Source organism: Drosophila sechellia, chromosome 3R, assembly GCF_004382195.2.
Source record: "Drosophila sechellia strain sech25 chromosome 3R, ASM438219v1, whole genome shotgun sequence".
Classification (NCBI taxonomy): Eukaryota; Metazoa; Arthropoda; class Insecta; order Diptera; family Drosophilidae; genus Drosophila; species Drosophila sechellia.
The window spans coordinates 28,482,465-28,498,758 of NC_045952.1; the positions used below are offsets into that span (position 1 = coordinate 28,482,465).

At 44.3% G+C, this 16,294-nt stretch overlaps 4 protein-coding genes across 5 annotated transcripts in view; all 4 read left to right on the forward strand.

The window, feature by feature from the left end:
* The first annotated feature begins 9 nt into the window (after window positions 1–9).
* On the forward strand, window positions 10–642 carry LOC6612813. Its single transcript, XM_002037278.2, has 2 exons — window positions 10–91; window positions 181–642. The coding sequence occupies exons 1-2, from the start codon at window positions 60–62 to the stop codon at window positions 485–487; spliced, it is 339 nt and encodes a 112-aa protein (XP_002037314.1). The 5' UTR covers window positions 10–59; the 3' UTR covers window positions 488–642.
* A 241-nt stretch (window positions 643–883) lies between these two features.
* On the forward strand, window positions 884–1,878 carry LOC6612814. Its single transcript, XM_002037279.2, has 2 exons — window positions 884–970; window positions 1,076–1,878. The coding sequence occupies exons 1-2, from the start codon at window positions 939–941 to the stop codon at window positions 1,377–1,379; spliced, it is 336 nt and encodes a 111-aa protein (XP_002037315.1). The 5' UTR covers window positions 884–938; the 3' UTR covers window positions 1,380–1,878.
* Window positions 1,131–1,941, forward strand: LOC6612815 (mitochondrial intermembrane space import and assembly protein 40-B). Its single transcript, XM_002037280.2, has one exon. It carries the CDS (start codon window positions 1,395–1,397, stop codon window positions 1,869–1,871), a length of 477 nt encoding a protein of 158 aa, XP_002037316.1. The 5' UTR covers window positions 1,131–1,394; the 3' UTR covers window positions 1,872–1,941.
* Window positions 1,942–2,182: 241 nt separating this feature from the next.
* The window catches only part of LOC6612816 (protein similar), a 70,237-nt gene continuing 56,125 nt past the window's right edge, over window positions 2,183–16,294 (forward strand). The window contains exons 1-6 of one of the 2 annotated variants that reach the window (XM_032723263.1): window positions 2,183–3,007; window positions 10,997–11,184; window positions 11,244–11,473; window positions 11,533–11,754; window positions 11,818–11,984; window positions 12,347–12,453. In XM_032723263.1, the coding sequence (XP_032579154.1) occupies window positions 2,799–3,007; window positions 10,997–11,184; window positions 11,244–11,473; window positions 11,533–11,754; window positions 11,818–11,984; window positions 12,347–12,453 (1,123 nt within the window). In that variant the 5' untranslated portion in view covers window positions 2,183–2,798. Of the gene's footprint in view, window positions 3,008–7,022; window positions 7,487–10,996; window positions 11,185–11,243; window positions 11,474–11,532; window positions 11,755–11,817; window positions 11,985–12,346; window positions 12,454–16,294 lie in introns of those variants that run through there. The other variant, XM_032723262.1, reaches the window with a different exon arrangement.

The following is a 16,294-nucleotide window of genomic DNA, read 5'->3' on the forward strand; positions in this document are numbered from 1 at the left end:
ACGCACAGCAACTATATCACTACAGTGGACCCCGCTTAAAACGAACGCGTGCGATCACCATGGAAAACTATTACTATTTCGACATTAAACTGTGAGTAGAATGATGTTCTGCGCTCAGAGTGAGAAATAAAATTAAACTTGGTTGCTATTAAAGTAAATATTCATTCATTTATTTAATAGAAAACTTCGGGATCCGACTGCAGTTGCTTTGACCCCATCCCTCTTTCGAAGCTGCGTTCTTGACGCCTTGGACAGTTTCTTCTGCGAAGAGAAACCCACACTGGAGATCGTGAAGTTCTGCGCCCAGCAACATCGCGTTATCTTTCGAGTGCCAGAGCAACTGCACGATATGACCCGCATATCCATTGAGCTCATCGGTCACTACCAGCAGATACCCTGTCATTTTCAGATCTTGGAAACCTCCAAGTCATCGCTGGACTTTGAGAAGAGTATTGAGAAGAGTTTCGCGGGTGTGTCCGACGATTAGAACTAGCGAATTGTAATTTTCAGTGTAATATACATTGTAACCGTCATGAAGAATTTAAATTTAAATTATAACTGATTTTACTGTGATCTGATTTTATTGTCATTCATCACAAACTGGATTGCAATCTGTGATGGCTACTTAATGAGATTCAAAAGCGGCATATATGTTTAACTATTTTAATAAAATTGCATTAAAGTAATTGCAATAACAATAAGTAGGCAGCTCTATAAATTAATCAATAAATGGCTATATTTTTAGCTATTTTTCATCTTCTCTTGTCCGTTGTAAGCCGAGCTGGCATCTCTGGCGGCGCACAGCTGTTTGAGAAGCAGAAAGAAACAGCAAAAAAGGGGAGTAATTACATAAAAAACACACTGACCGGCAACTTTTGGACGACTTTTCCCGAAGATTCCGCCAAAAAAAGAGGGGCACTGGCACTTGCACCCAAAGCATGAGTGGTTACCATTATCTGGACGTGAAGCTGTGAGTTTCGGGCAGTCAGTCCCGCTCCGTAGAACCTCGTATTCCCCACGTGCGCACGTGCATCATGCAACCATAATTAAGATAATGCAATTTTTTAATTGCCAGAAAACTCCGTGATCCAGACTCCGTGACTCTGACGCCCGTATTCTTCTGCGGCTGCATCCATAGCTCCTTGGCCAGTATATTTGGCGAAATCGGTGGCCAGACCACATTGGACATTGTGAAATTTAGTTCCAGCCAAAAACGCTCCATTCTCCGGGTGCCCGAAAACTTCCTGGATCGCGTTCGCGTAGCTATAGCCCTGATAGGATACTATCAGGAGGTGCCCTGCCATTTTCAGGTGCTCAGCACATCCCAGAAGCCCTTGGATTTCGAGGAATCCCCCGAGGAGTTCTTAGCATTTAACTAGTCTAACCGCATCAGGATGTCATTCTCTTACTGCAAGGAGTACGGCAAGGACAAGGTGATCTTTGTGACAAAGGAGGACCATGCCACGCCCAGCACCATCGAGCTACCGCCGCCGGAAAAGCCGGAGGGCGTGATCACCAAGGACGGCAAGATCAACTGGAGTTGTCCCTGTCTCGGCGGCATGGCCACCGGTCCCTGTGGCGTCGATTTCCGTGAGGCCTTCTCCTGCTTCCAGAACAGCACCGCCGATCCTAAGGGATCTGATTGCTACGATGCCTTCACCAAGATGCGGGACTGCTTCCAGAAGTACCCCACCGTGTACAACAAATCTGGCGGCGATGACGACGACGATGATGGTTTGAGCGAGGCCTTGGACACGGATGCCGGTTCAGTTGGTGGCCAGAACGCAGATCCGCTGGCGGATGTGGGCAACAACGGAGGCGGCGATGAGCTGGTGGCCCCCAATAGCAGTTCAGTGGTGCCCAAGGCTTAGGTGGGAGTACATAAGATAAGAGCTAGGTGTGACTTCGTACAAAATAAATAAAGCTTGTCATGAACTTCAATCTATCCCACACTATCGATCGTGACTGGGAAACATTTATCTGCCGGATAGTCGTTTTCTCAGTTAATCTCTCTTTTGTGACGAATATGTGATGAAATACAAAGATACAAAAATGTAAATTTATTCACTGTACCCAATAGGCCGTTATTTCCATTTGTTGTGTATTTCTGGTATATACTGGAAGCGCTCCCACCTTGTTGGCAGTATTTTTCCACCCTGCTGCCACACTGTTTACGAAGCAGCAAGCAAAGAAAACGGAAAAATAAAAGCGTATTAAGATTTCGTGTGGAAAGGAAAAATGCTGTAGGCGCAGTGTAAAATGCATATATTGCGGATAAATCGCGTTTGTGAAATGCTTAAACGCGAATTCAACATCAAGTCGGTGCAGAACTTCAAGGTGCAATAACACAAATATCCGAATTATCGAATAAACCAAAGTGCAATTGGCCAGTTGAGACTACAACCACAATAACAACGACAACAACAGCAACAGCAGTGAAATAATAATATAACCTTGTGTTTTGTTTTTTGTGGATCAAAAATCAGCATATATACACAAAGTTAATCGAGGTGATCGGTGTAAAAGTGATTAAATAATAACGGTATAACAGGAAAACAGAGTTATAGTGTGTGCGAGTGTGTGTGTGTGCGTAGTGACAACAATACAAACGCAGAAACCAATACAAGCGCACAGTAGTTTTCATACATAGGAAAACAACGAAAGTAACAGCGATAAATAATAGAAAACAACAAAGAAGAGTCTCAAAAAGTGCTGGAATAACTCGCGATAAGGAAAACAGGAACCTCCACATCGGCAGATCTATTGAATGCTGCCGCACTTTGAAATCCGGAGACACAATGGTTTCGTTAATTGACACAATCGAAGCAGCGGCCGAGAAACAGAAGCAGTCCCAAGCGGTGGCCACCAACTCCTCCGCCTCCTCCTCCTCCTCCTCCTGCTCCTCTATGTTCACGGCCTCCCCACCATCTTCGTCCGTTGGCTCCCCATCTCCTGGCGCCCCAAAAACCAATCTCACGGCCAGCGGCAAACCAAAGGAGAAACGAAGGTGAGTCACACGAATCTGCAATCCGGAAACCGCCGATATGCAATCCCATCCTCTTGTTGGATCTGCCTAGATCGCTTGTTTGCCCATTGCATAAGCGCCTGCTTTCTTTTTCGCCCGCTCTTCGCCGCGATATTATTGTTCGTCGCGGCTTTCGTTGCCATCCGCCGCTTCTCGCGTTTCTTCTCAATTTCTTAGTGGGTATGCGGTATTCCGTTTATTTTTACAATCCGGAATCAGAATTTTGATACATCAATGAAATCTAGTGCCAATCGGGAATCTCAAGTGCTAGCCTTAGGTACAATACTTCCATGTTTAATCAGTATATCGTTCATTTTCACAAACTGACCTAACTTACACATTCTTTGAATGTCTTGAAATTTCATTGTTCTATTCAGTCTAGTAATCATTATCACGATTGATTTTCTTTCGTTAAGTTCCTCATGGGTTTCGTTTGCAATCAGTATCTCATAGATGAGTCAACCTTACTTCTTGATTTTGAGCCAAAAATAAGAGCGCTATTAACCCTTACGGGGGCGAATTACATTTCCCCTAATGAAATTGAATTCCCGCCTGACTGGAATTTGTGAACTTCCCTCTATGGGCGTCACTAATTGACGAAACAGGCACTTGGATATAATGGAAAGCCAATCATTAATCACGCGTTCAACTAATTTTTGCATTCGCGGCAATTATTATACGATCGATGGCGACGGCGAATCCAATGGCCGAGACCCACGACCTTCAGGCTTTCAAAGACAAAAGTCGAGACGAACCGAAATCGTTCAGTTTGCATATGCATGGTGGGTTTCTGCTGTGGAATATGATATCTAGGGGGTATGCGATAGGCGAATGAGTGCCCATTGCGGCGAGAAGAGAGGCCTGAAAACACTTGTTGCTATCTTGAGAAGGTTTATCCTTAAAGGGCTCTTCTGAAGCCAAGCCCCCAGTGGCTGCGATTTATTTTTAGACGAGTGCATTGTTCTCCTTTTCCTTACGCACTTGTGGGTTATTTTTAAGTGAGGCGAAAACCCAAAACACAATGAGGAAAACCTGTTGTGTTCGATTATGCTGCCCCTGCTCCATGATGAACCCGTTTTTTCCTCGTGTTTCGGCTTGTGGGCTTTGTTTTGTTTTCGTTTTTGGTCCACGCCCCTCCGAATATCTAAATTTATTTATTTTATAAGCCCATAAACCGACAAGTTTATGTTTCACTCACGACATTTACATTGGATTGAAACAAAGTTTCGCTTTGGCCTACGTGACTACCATAAAACTGCAGTGAAATAAGTGTGGAAAAGCCGAAAAGCGGTTCTATAACCATTTTCAAAATGCGCTCTAGCTTCGATTAGACCCACTGACCGACAAATCGCGTCTTTCCCATTTGTCCCAAACTGGTTCCAATGTATTTTGCAGTGCGACACATGAAAACAATTGCCTAACGTCGTCTCATGATGTGAAATTGAATTTGGACCTTAGAGAAAGCCTGGCAAATAAACTTATATTGTCTTATTGCATTTTCATAAACATTTTTACACCTATTGAACATCGATTTTTCCGATTGTTCATCGCTAACCTTTGCCTATCGGTCGACTCTTTCGATTGCAGCACGCGCGATCTTGAACAGATCGTAACTGCAGCTACGGTGTGACCTTAATAAAAGTGAATTATTACAAGTTGACTTGGATGGCGGCATTTGGAGGAGGAAAGAATCTGAATCAAGATTTTTCATGTTTGTTTTTCTTTTTACGCTATTTCTATAGCTGTTAGGCCTGCGCCAAGAAGCTAATGAATAAACTTAAAAACAAGCCAGCAATAAATAAATTTCCAATACCAACGCAGAGAAACGCACAAAAGTAAAACACGCTTACACACAATCATGTGTGTATTGTAAAATATTTAAATGATATGCCCTGCTGTTGTTATTGTTTTTGTTGTTTCACGTCTTGCCACGACGACCTACTTTTTGCGCAATCGAACTAAAAATGTGACGATACGGGGAGGATGGAAACGCCCGAGGGGGTGTTATGGGGTACTATACGTATATACATATGTAGGGAGAAAGAGAAAGATGGATGGCATTGTATTCAAGTATTAGGCTCGTGGAGTTATTGTTGATCTTCTTCTTCTTCTTCTTCTTCTTCTTCTCCTTTCATGCACACACTCTTGCTTGCTACTGAAGCACTGAAAAAAATACGTGGTAATCAAATTTAAAAACTGTAAGATCCATAGTTCAGTCTTAGAGAAATTTTTACCAAGGTATCACTTTGAAACCCCTTCCTACACGAAATTCAATATATTTGCCTATGAATTTTCTCTCTCTGTATGAAATTGAACTTGATGCAGCGAGAGAGACGGATATAAGCGGAGTGAGGGAGACAGAGTGAAGGTAGCGCAGCTTCCGAATCTTTTTCGGTTGTTCAGTTGTATTTGAGCTCTATATGCATCGCATTCGGTGTAAGTTATGATTTTGCAATTGCTGGCAGGGAAAGTTCAAATTTATATTAAAGGCGATAAATTGGAATCAGTCGCTGAAAATTCCCCACATATTTTGTGAAATGAGCAAAAATTTTGGACTGAAAACGCAGAACCTGTTTGGAAGACATTTTTTGCTGTGGGGAATTAATTATCAAGAACAAAGGAACTTCTTTCTTGGGAATGGATAAGATATTTACGATGTAAACAGCTATTCCATTGGATTAGGTATTAGTCTTGCCACAACTTGATGAACTTTTTACGACTGTAGCAACCTAAAGGATTGACAGACCTTCTATATGATAGTCCTTGAATGATGGAAGATGACAGCATAGCTAATGATCATAAGGACAAACTTCTGGGTTCTTCTGCACTGAGTATCACCAAGTAATAGAGAAAGCTCCCAATGCTAATGACTACTTTTACTCTTTTTTATATGAAATACATTTTAACATCGAAATAGTTTGGTGATAGACGGGTGTAGCATAAACAGGTAAACAAGGGGTTATCGCAGCGATTTAAGTTGACCCTGCCTGTTCCTTTGCCTTCTCCACGAGCTGATTACATTGCGATTTGATTACGTTTGGTTGGGCCGGGGAACTTGCTTCCCCTATCTCGATTCACTTTCCGTGCTGTTTGCCAAACTAATCCAAATATTTAACTCCTATGCTATAGTTCTTATCGGCCGACTGGGGAAATCGTGGATAAGTCTGAAAGTATTTAGTCATCCAAGCAGCTTTTCTCGCACAGTGAGAAAAGATCAATTCTACAATATTCCTTCTCATTGGTTTCCAATGTGTGCAAATTTTGGTTAGTTTTAGAAATACTTCAAAATTGTTCATCAGTTCCGCGGGTAAATAAATACTTAAAATTTTCGAATATTTGATCAAGTTTCACTTCGAATTGCGTGTCACTGTTTTTTCGGTGCAGAGATTCTAAAATTATAACATGACACTGTTATAACTGCCGTGCACTGTAGTTTGTGAGCGAGGGAAATGGGCGGAAAATGGGTCCTGGACGTGCGGGAATTTTCCGGCGGCGCTGCAAAGTAGACTATGTGGTGCGGGTCAATTATCGGCTGAAGTGGGGCGCACCGACATAATTTATATGGCTCTAATTTGAATCCGCCGCTCAGTCGGTTCGCCGTTATCGCCCCATTGGGCAGAACCGAAGCGCTGGCTCCCTGCCACCTGAATGCTTTTACGAGGCGGGCGGACCGGACTTTATCTTATCACTCCGTCCGGAGCGCACTTGTCCGGATAGGCAAACTTGTCTGATAGCACACGGAATCTGACGTTCGCGTCGGCTCTCCGCTCTTTTGCGATTTTTTCGGTGCGGCTGCCCAGGTATAAATATGATGGCTTCGAGGCTATGGAACCTTTCGCTCATTTAGCGCTCGAACTCCCGTACGTCGTGTTCTACCAAATATTCGTAGCAGTGAAGTTGTGGCCAAATCAAAAAACTATCAGCTCTTATCGCACGCGTGTGTGTGTTCATCATCGATGGGCTTAGACGGATTCCAGCAAAACAAACGGCGCACTCAATGTTTAATTCCTTCGAGAGCTGCGATTTCTCTGGTCCCGGCGACAATTCCTTCTACGGCGAAGATGTGATCCCCGGTTCTACTTCCTACGAGTGCGATCCCAAGCCGCAGCAGCAGCGGCAGCATCAGCTGAGCAATGGCCCAGCTTTTGGGCGAATGCCCATCAATGAACCCACTGTGAACTTTGGCAACGGGTCATTCTACAATGGCCCTGCTCCCGGAAGCCAACCCTTTGTGGGCGCCATACTCGGACCCAATATGTCCTCCGCTGGTATGCAAAGGTACCATCCGTACCACCACCAGCAGCCCCAGGACGCCTTCTACCGCCAGAGGGGATCGCTCCTGAACGTGGCCACGCCCTGCCGCGAAAGCCGCCCCTGGAGCTACGCCTACTGCTACGGCTACGCCCCCACGAACACCCAACCTTGCCAGTTCACCCAGTTCGTCGACATCGAAGACTTCATGTGAGTGACGACCAATGGTTGGTCCATTTGTTGTTTTGGGTGATTCTGTGATCAAATAGTATTCAAGTACGAATATTTACACAATTTTGCGTATTAATTGTTGTTAAATAACTGTGGAGTGCTCATTCAAGTAAACAAAACTAAAACCAGTTAGAATCGGTGGCAGAATGCCACTAGCGATCTACATTTTCCTGGGTGCACCTGAACGAGCTGAAAATTGGAGGTGTTCCATTGTAAAACCCGAGCCGAAAGCAAACGGCGCTGCACTTATCTATGCTTATTTGTGAATCGCTTTTATAATAATATTTAGATACGCAGTCAGAGATAGGGCGAGGGGGACGGAGCTATGGCGCGAGAGAGGTGTCGTATGAGTCAAGGTTCGGTGGGTTATTCCCAAGAGAGGTGCCCTTTATAAGATTGTGGGCGGGAAAAGACTTTCCCTCTCGCATCGATTGTTGCGTTGAAATATTAAATGGCCGATATATAGGTAATGAAACTTGTGCTGTTGTGTAATTGTTATCTGCCACCGATGACTTTATGTGGGGTATTTCCCAAGGAGTTATCGTCACGTGGTTCCAAAATCCATCTGGTTGATGTATGTACGATTATCTGGCGATTGACGCAGATTACAGCCCCTTTCCCTGGATTTCTCCTCCTTGAAAACTTTGCATGCAACGTGCGCAGCAAGCAAATGTGTTTGGAATGGTCGTCGGATTTGGTTTATTTACGTTTTGCACACGTTTAAGCCAAATTTGGCTGGCCCATCTCCATGCTAATGAGCCGAAACCAAACTGACGCAATTGCAGACGGCGCTGCCCGAAGAACTCCACCCACATTATGCTGCTCCCAAGAAGAGACCAAACATCCCTGACCCGCTGTTGCCTCGATTTACTGTCCCATGAACTTGGCATTAGCAACTCGAGTCGTATTTTATGTGTTTTCGCTGATATCTCGCCCGGAGATACGGCGCACTTGGAGGGAGCTTGGCCAACATTTCGCAATGCTCGCAATTCAAACTCAAACAGCAGCGGGTCAGTATCCTAAGGTGTTGTGGGATAAGCCAGCAGGACTTAGATGGCCACGTGATGGGATCGTGGTGCTTACATATCCAAACGCATTTGATATACTTCAGATTGGTCGATCCTCATCATACTACATCATTATTAACACCATAGGGAAAGGGTCGTTTTGGTTAGGTTTTCATAAATTGGGATCTTTACACAATTTGTTTTTCCTTTCTATATTATAGCTTAATTTTTGTCAGTGTTTTGAGCTGCTTTGGAGCGGAAATACTTAGCAACAACAACAGCAGCAGCACCAGCGGCAATAACAAGGCAATTCTGCTGGCGCAGGCAGAATATTTAACAGGCCGTACTTGCCTCTGTTCTAATGAACAGACAATGGCCCGATCGAAAATGTATATATGAGCACACCACCCCCACCAAAACCCCACCCCCGCGAATATCACTCCATTTAAGCAGGCCATTAGCATGCAATTCAAAGTCACTCTCCGCCGCTTTCTATGGGCCACGAGCTACGGACTATCGGATTTGTGTTTATTAATGCATATATAATATATAGAAATCCACGAGTCTACGCCTATATTAGTGTGCACTTTTATAGCGAAGTAATATAATACTATATAATAATTATCTGAGCAGCCATTCGAGTTTCGCTTCAAACTTTTGCCTGGTTTCCATCAATCAGTGCGTTGATTGACAATGAAAAGCCCTCTTATCTCAACTGGTTTCTGTTTTTATTTGTTTTGATTTATTTGAATGCATTGTTTCCTCACTTTCACAGAGTTTCCTAATCAACGTTTTATCTGGGCGTTCAGAATACTCCTTTAATATTATAAACAGAATTCGCATTTTTTATTTTAAGATTGCCTCTGTTTACAATCGATCGATTAGTGTGGCCCCTATCTCATATTTAAAGATGTCATAATAGAAGATTATGTTTAACAACTAAGCAGTTTGCTTCGATGTATTCAATTTATTTATTTACACAAAATGAAAACGGGAATACCTTTTTTAATAGATACTTAAGCCTTTATTAGACAGGCGGCAGACTGACAATAGATCATATTGTACTGTGCCTTTGTCGGCTGATATGATGGACTTTTGATGATTGGAACTCCTCCGTTGACAGGCGGTGTTTAAGGCTTGTTAGCAAAAAAGTTTGACTTTTTCGCGTTGTTGCCGGGCAGATTTTCACAACCGAACCACCTGACGTGGTCGGTCAGGTCTTTTTTCATCCCAGCGAATCAATAAAGCAGCGTCGCAAATTTTACCAAAGGCCAGGAAACAAATGTACGTGCTGAAATGGGCGTCACCCGTGGATTATACAAGTTCGCCCACTATTTCGATAATAAATAAAATATTAAGAGCCACGAGTTATGTTCTTGCAGGCGGCTGCTCACGAGATTTTCTTGGCAAACTGACTACAGTTGCTGCTACAATTTTCCCGCAGTCCCGCGGGAGGGTCATCCGTCTTTTCTTAGAATTTCCCACAATATTCTAGTATTGGCATAAAGATAGTGCCAGTCGTGTGTGTGAGGTCAGTGCTCTGTCGTCCTACAAGTGTGTAAGATCGATTTGCCTGCTTGGTTGCCGATTAAAACACGTCGCCAATGTAGACGAGTCGATACCCAGGGTTTAAGTGGGACTTACTCATCCAGCGATGACAACTATCTCTGCAGAGTCGCTAATTGCCAAATCATCGGTGTTTTGTCAATCCCCTGGCGAAATATTCCAAAAGACCAGCACCGAAAATTGGTGCCAAGGCAACTTAGCTACTTTTTATCAGTGGAACGTGTGACTGGCGGCTATTCTCGGAATCCGAAGCAGACGTTATAAACTATCTAAGCCCCCGGGCTCTTCTGCCAGCTCGGAATGCACAGGTATCCCAAGGGGGCGTCTCTGTAGGTCAGGATCCTCTAGGCAATACCAATGAATATTGGATTTATTCGGAATGTTTTTCAAGACTGTAGATGAGGAATGCGAAGAAATTCCTTATCACCATCGCTGAAAAGAAAAATACTTTTACAAAGTCGCGACTTTGAGATTCTTTTCAGATATGAGGCTATATTAGAATTGTTGTATCAATATAATTTATTGTTTTGCAGTAGTATTTTGATTACCAGCTTTACTTTGGTCTTCGTTATTATTTATATTAATAGTCAGTGTAATAGTTAAGTGTTTTTCGAAAAGACTGGGCTAGGCATAGCTGCCGAGAATTTTGGCGCCGTGTTGATCGTCTTTTGTTTTTTCGCTCGGCCTGGCAACAAAAGCGAAAATTACAAGCGTTTTGCTTAATTGAAAAATGGCGAGCTCTGGCCGCGTGAATTGAATCAGAAGCAATCAAACGGGTATAAAAGTGCAGCCATGCAAATGCACGCATATTTCAGACAGCCTCCCGCGTTCTAGATCCCCCCCTTTTCCCACTGATCAGTGGCGTACGTGATCGTTTTGAGCTTATGCTAATTTTCCATCCGATCGATCTTTGCAGGAACAATGAAAAACGCAAGGAAAAGTCTCGCGATGCGGCCAGATGTCGTCGCTCCAAGGAGACGGAGATATTCATCGAACTCTCGGCTGCTTTGCCATTGAAAACCGACGATGTCAACCAACTGGACAAGGCCTCCGTGATGAGGATCACCATCGCTTTCCTCAAGATTCGCGAGATGCTGCAGTTCGGTGAGTGTTCCTTAGGATAAAATCTTTGTTAGCACCATCTAATATATTACTTATTTCAGTGCCCAGCTTGCGCGACTGCAATGATGCCATTAAGCAGGACATTGAAACTGCAGAGGATCAGCAGGAAGTCAAGCCCAAGCTGGAAATGGGCAGTGAGGATTGGCTAAACGGAGCTGAGGCCAGAGAGCTCCTCAAACAGACCATGGACGGATTTCTGCTGGTCTTGTCCCACGAGGGAGACATCACCTACGTGTCCGAAAACGTAGTCGAGTATCTGGGCATCACCAAGGTGAGTGTTTCCAAATACTTCGTTGAAGAAGATTCTAACTTGCTCTCAACTTTCCGCAGATTGACACACTTGGTCAGCAGATCTGGGAGTACTCGCACCAGTGCGACCACGCCGAGATCAAGGATGCTCTCAGCCTGAAGCGTGAACTTGCCCAGAAGGTCAAGGATGAGCCTCAGCAGAATTCTGGAGTGAGCACCCATCACCGGGATCTGTTTGTGCGCTTGAAGTGCACCTTGACCAGTCGTGGACGAAGCATCAACATCAAGAGCGCTTCGTATAAGGTGAGCCAAATGCGTTTGAGACACCATACCACCTACTAAACCGTGCCTTATTGGGGTTTTCAGGTCATTCACATCACGGGACACTTGGTGGTCAATGCCAAGGGCGAGCGTCTGCTGATGGCCATTGGCCGACCCATTCCGCATCCGTCGAACATTGAGATTCCGTTGGGAACCAGCACCTTCCTTACCAAACACTCCCTGGATATGCATTTCACCTATGTGGATGACAAGTGAGATACATACAGACTTAAAGACGCAAATCCCATTTTAAAAACCATAGCTGCTTAGGTTGCTCAGAATTACATTTTTGAGTGATTGAATAATTGCTCAGCCAAAAGTGGCACTTAACTGTCATTTACTCAACAAATTATTTGCTGTTTTGCACAAGCAAAACTAATTTCTATAAGAAATCGATGTTTGACGATAAATTATCAATTGTTGTGGCAATTAAGCACTTATGTAGGTAATAAACAAGCGCAAATTAATAGATAGGTTACGTAAACATATTAAGCAGCCCAGAAAAGCATTAAAATGGGATTCCGTCTAGAGGATAGTAACGTTAATTCTCATTTGTTTCCTCCTTTGATTTTAGGATGCATGACTTATTGGGATATTTGCCCAAGGATCTACTTGACACCTCTTTGTTTTCGTGCCAGCATGGAGCAGATTCCGAACGCCTGATGGCCACCTTCAAGAGCGGTAAGTGGCATCGTCCAACTCCGAAAACTCGCGACTCATTAAAACAAACTACAGCTAACTAATGCTAAACTAATTACTTTAATGTGCAAATTAAAACGCGTTCGTCGTTAGTTGGTGGGTTGCAATGGACGCGGAGGGCAGGAAGGAAGCCGGAAGAGTCCGGCACATCAAAACAAAGTTGTCACTCGTCCGGCGGCGTTACCTGTCCTGTGCTCTGCTCCGCATCCTGACTCCTGGAATCCGCAGCAGTTCCTGTTCACGTCCAGCAGTTGCCATAGCTTATTGCATTTAATTAGTTGTAGCACCTACCTCTTGTCTGCCCCTTTTCCCCATTTTTGCAACACAAAGACCATTAGTCGTTGGCTTGACTTGGCTCTGCTTTAATTTCACTTTAGTTGCTAATTAGCTTTTGCGAAACTAAACGAATTGGTCAGGCAGCGAGACAGCTGAAATCTCTGTATCTATCGCTATCTGCACCCTCATATCGCTACCTCTTCATTTCAACGAGTTTTTTGCTGATTCAATTATGTTTCCGCGTAAATTTTGTTTGTTTATTTATTCGGGATTTCATATCTTAAGCCTGAGCTAGTCAATCTGTATAATCCAGCTACGCCTTATTGCTTCACTATCAGCAATGCCACAAGAGAACCATTCCCACCCATCTTGCTTAGAAATGGAAGACGCGCCAAAGCCCCCAGCTCATTTGCAATCAATTTTCATAAGCCAAAGTATCGTTATCGCTTCGAAATATCCAAACAGATCGATAGATAAATGGCCCGACCATAGAGAGCAAATATTTTTTGTAACTTCACTTTTCTCTATAAAAATAGAATTTATATAGGTTTGCTGAGGAATTATGCCAGTGGCACTTAACTATACGAAAATAGTGATATATTGGCTAGATAACTAGCAACTGTGAAGTAGTTTTATGTGAATTCTTTGTAATTTATGAAAGTCATGCGAGAGATAGGAGTCAATTCGATATGAAATGACCTCTTATTTCTTTCTGTGCAATGCGGTCCTACTACTTTGATTCCAGAGTGTGAGGGGGGAAGTGTTGCTGCAAGCATTTTTTCTTAATTTCTCCCCAGCTCATCGGGCGCGGCTTCTTGTTATTGTTTGCTTATTTGTTGCTCTTAATGGCCGCGTCATGTCGTCTACATTGGCCAAATAATGTTGCCACTGCCGATGGAGCTGCGATGGTGCTCCGATGGTGCTCCTTGGCTGGCTGCACTTAAAATGCCAACGCTGGGCAATAAAAAGTCTTCTGCTGACCATTGTTCGGGGTACAATGTACCCAAAAGTGCCCAAAAGAGCGCATCCTTGCAGCCAAGGAACAGAAAATTGTCACTGCACTACAATTGGAATTATTATTGGCTGCGATGACTTTGGCTTCTTGGCCGGACATTCGCCAGCTCTCCCGCTCCTGGATTTTGTGTAGACACGTTCTGCGCGAAATGACTTTCGGTTTTATGATGCGACGTATCCATTTGACCAGGACGCTCGAGTCCTCGGATGCAGCTGGCGATCCCGAGTTCTGTGTGCATCTCGCATATCGTTAGCAAAACTTGCCAGCAAGTTGTAAAAATGTCTTCGAAAGTCGTAAAAGTATTTCATACATTTTTGTTTTTATTAAGTTGCTTTCGCCGATCTGGTGGAAGTTTCATTTTTCCCGCTTTTCCAAAAAGTTTCCGTTCGAGAAAGCTTGCCCGCAATATTATTGTTTATGAGTGCTGTCCGTTTTTATTTTCATTTGATTTTCATCAAGTTTACATGGCTTTGTAATAAGGGGGTCAGCTGGCACCATCCATCCTCCCCTTTTATTCGCTTAAAATTCGAGCATGATGATGGTGATGTACAGTGGAATTACCAAAGGATGGTCTGCTATAAAAAGCACTTACCTATCAATCGGAATATAAACGTCAAATAACTGTTGCATACTCTTAGACACCTTAAGGGGAAGCACCTTCGTTACTTTTAGGCTCCCTTAAGTTTCATCCGATTTCAAGTTGGAGGAGTACTTCCACGTCCTCGTTGGACCTCAACCCTAGCCGATTCCTCCCGCTTTCATGCTGTGCATGTGGGTTGTGTTCGCCTGCAGCTGGCGCAGCTCGCAAAATACTAAACGTCATGTGACAAACAGTTCAATAAAGTACAAAATGTGCGGAAAATCGCAAATGTCATGCGGGAAAATCTCGCATCGGGCAGCGTTTGCCGCTCGGATATGTGTGTGTGTGTAGTGGAATGGAAATGGAAATGGGAAATTGCGCTCGAGCATTTCCATGCTGCAAATAAAGACGACAATTTGGCCGCGAGGCGAAAAATTATGAAACGAGCGGTTGGGTGGAAAGCAAGGGAAATGTCGAGGAAAGTGGCAGTGGATCGAAGGGGGCAAAAGTAAACTTAACGTGCCAGATAAATATCCTCTGACAGACAGACAGCGAAGAGATAAAGCCAGCATCGCTTTGGATTTTTAGGGATGAAGGTGGAGTCGGAGATGGAGATGGAGGTGAAGCATAGCAGCTCCTCCAGCGAGTGTTGCAATAAATTTTGGAAAGCAACAAAAAACAATACCGAAAAGTGGCTTTGGCAGATTTGGCGCTGCGTGTGAAAAGTTCCCCTTCGGAAAATGCATTTTCCACTGGCGCTGCATTCTGGGGGCATTGCCGCGGCATTTGCCAGACATTCAACTTTCAACTCTTGCCACAAGCCAGTTGCTAGTTTCCCGCTGTTTGTTTCTGTTTAAGTTTCCTCTTTTAGTTCTGTTTCCTTCCCAGCTTTTCCGAAGGGCAGCTGACAGTTGTGCTGGCGCGGGTGTTGTGGGTCGAAAGGGCGGGTGATCCTGGCCAGGCACGTACCAATGGGGCGTGGCGTCAAGTGTTGCATACTTTTAGGTGATGGCCTACGCAAAGTGACTTTAAACGTGTAGCCCAAGATACAGAAGAGGAATCTTTAAGACTCAAAGTTCTGTAGACCGTTGGCTGAAAACGACGCAAGGAGTTATTGTATTCAAGTTGAAGGTAATACCTTTACTCAGACTTGCCTGCGTGGATTTCAAGTGCAAGTCGGGCTGGCGAACTTCATTTTCATTTGCTCCCACGCCCGCACGAGTTGTGTAATCAACATAACAAGCAACTGCCAGTTTACGAGTCTGTTAATGTCTCACACACTCCGGAGACTCCCAGCCAGACGAGCTTCCTGGCCATGTCCCGTAGTCGTCGGCGCTATATAAACTATACGTCTGAGCCCCGCGAATGCTTCCTGCCAAAAGTGTCGATGATGCTGACGCTTAGCGCTGCTGCCAAGTCGTTGCACTCATCAGAGCAGCCGAATACCCCCTTTTCAGGGGGAGTGGAACCCATGCCCTCCTCCAAAACGGTTTCACACAAAAGTTTATTTATCTCGTTGGGGCTAACATGCACATTGGGCTGGGAATTGTTCCATCGGAATGAGTCTGTGGGGCTTTCGAACTCAAAATTGTTGCATACAGTTTTGTAGATAATTTTGAAATCATAGAAGTCATTTAAATATTTGTATTTCAACTGTTTCAAAAAGCCTTGATCCCACTGTGGCTCGACCGCTTTATGTTAATGCACTTAAATTTGGCTCGCGGTATAAGTGGGCGTATGGGCGTGGCTGGGCACGGGTTGTTGCAGCTGCCGTCGAGGCAGCCGCATTTTATTACATGCATAATTTCGCCAGGGGATCCTCGCTGGTCCGCCTCGGTCCACTTCGTCCTGGAACCACGGAACTCCCGTCCCCACTCCTGGATAATCCACATCTATTCCCATCTCCGTCTTCATCTGCGTCCCGCTGCTCGTCTCTTATTTATTCGTCTGCA

Excerpts from the sequence above, each read along its gene's own strand:
- LOC6612815 (XM_002037280.2), top strand. The coding sequence starts at position 1,395 with ATGTCATTCTCTTACTGCAAGGAGTACGGCAAGGACAAGGTGATCTTT.
- LOC6612813 (XM_002037278.2), top strand. The coding sequence starts at position 60 with ATGGAAAACTATTACTATTTCGACATTAAACT. Across the intron at positions 92-180 it reads TACTATTTCGACATTAAACT|AAAACTTCGGGATCCGACTG; the intron begins GTGAGTAGAATG and ends TTTATTTAATAG.
- LOC6612814 (XM_002037279.2), top strand. The coding sequence starts at position 939 with ATGAGTGGTTACCATTATCTGGACGTGAAGCT. Across the intron at positions 971-1,075 it reads CATTATCTGGACGTGAAGCT|AAAACTCCGTGATCCAGACT; the intron begins GTGAGTTTCGGG and ends TTTAATTGCCAG.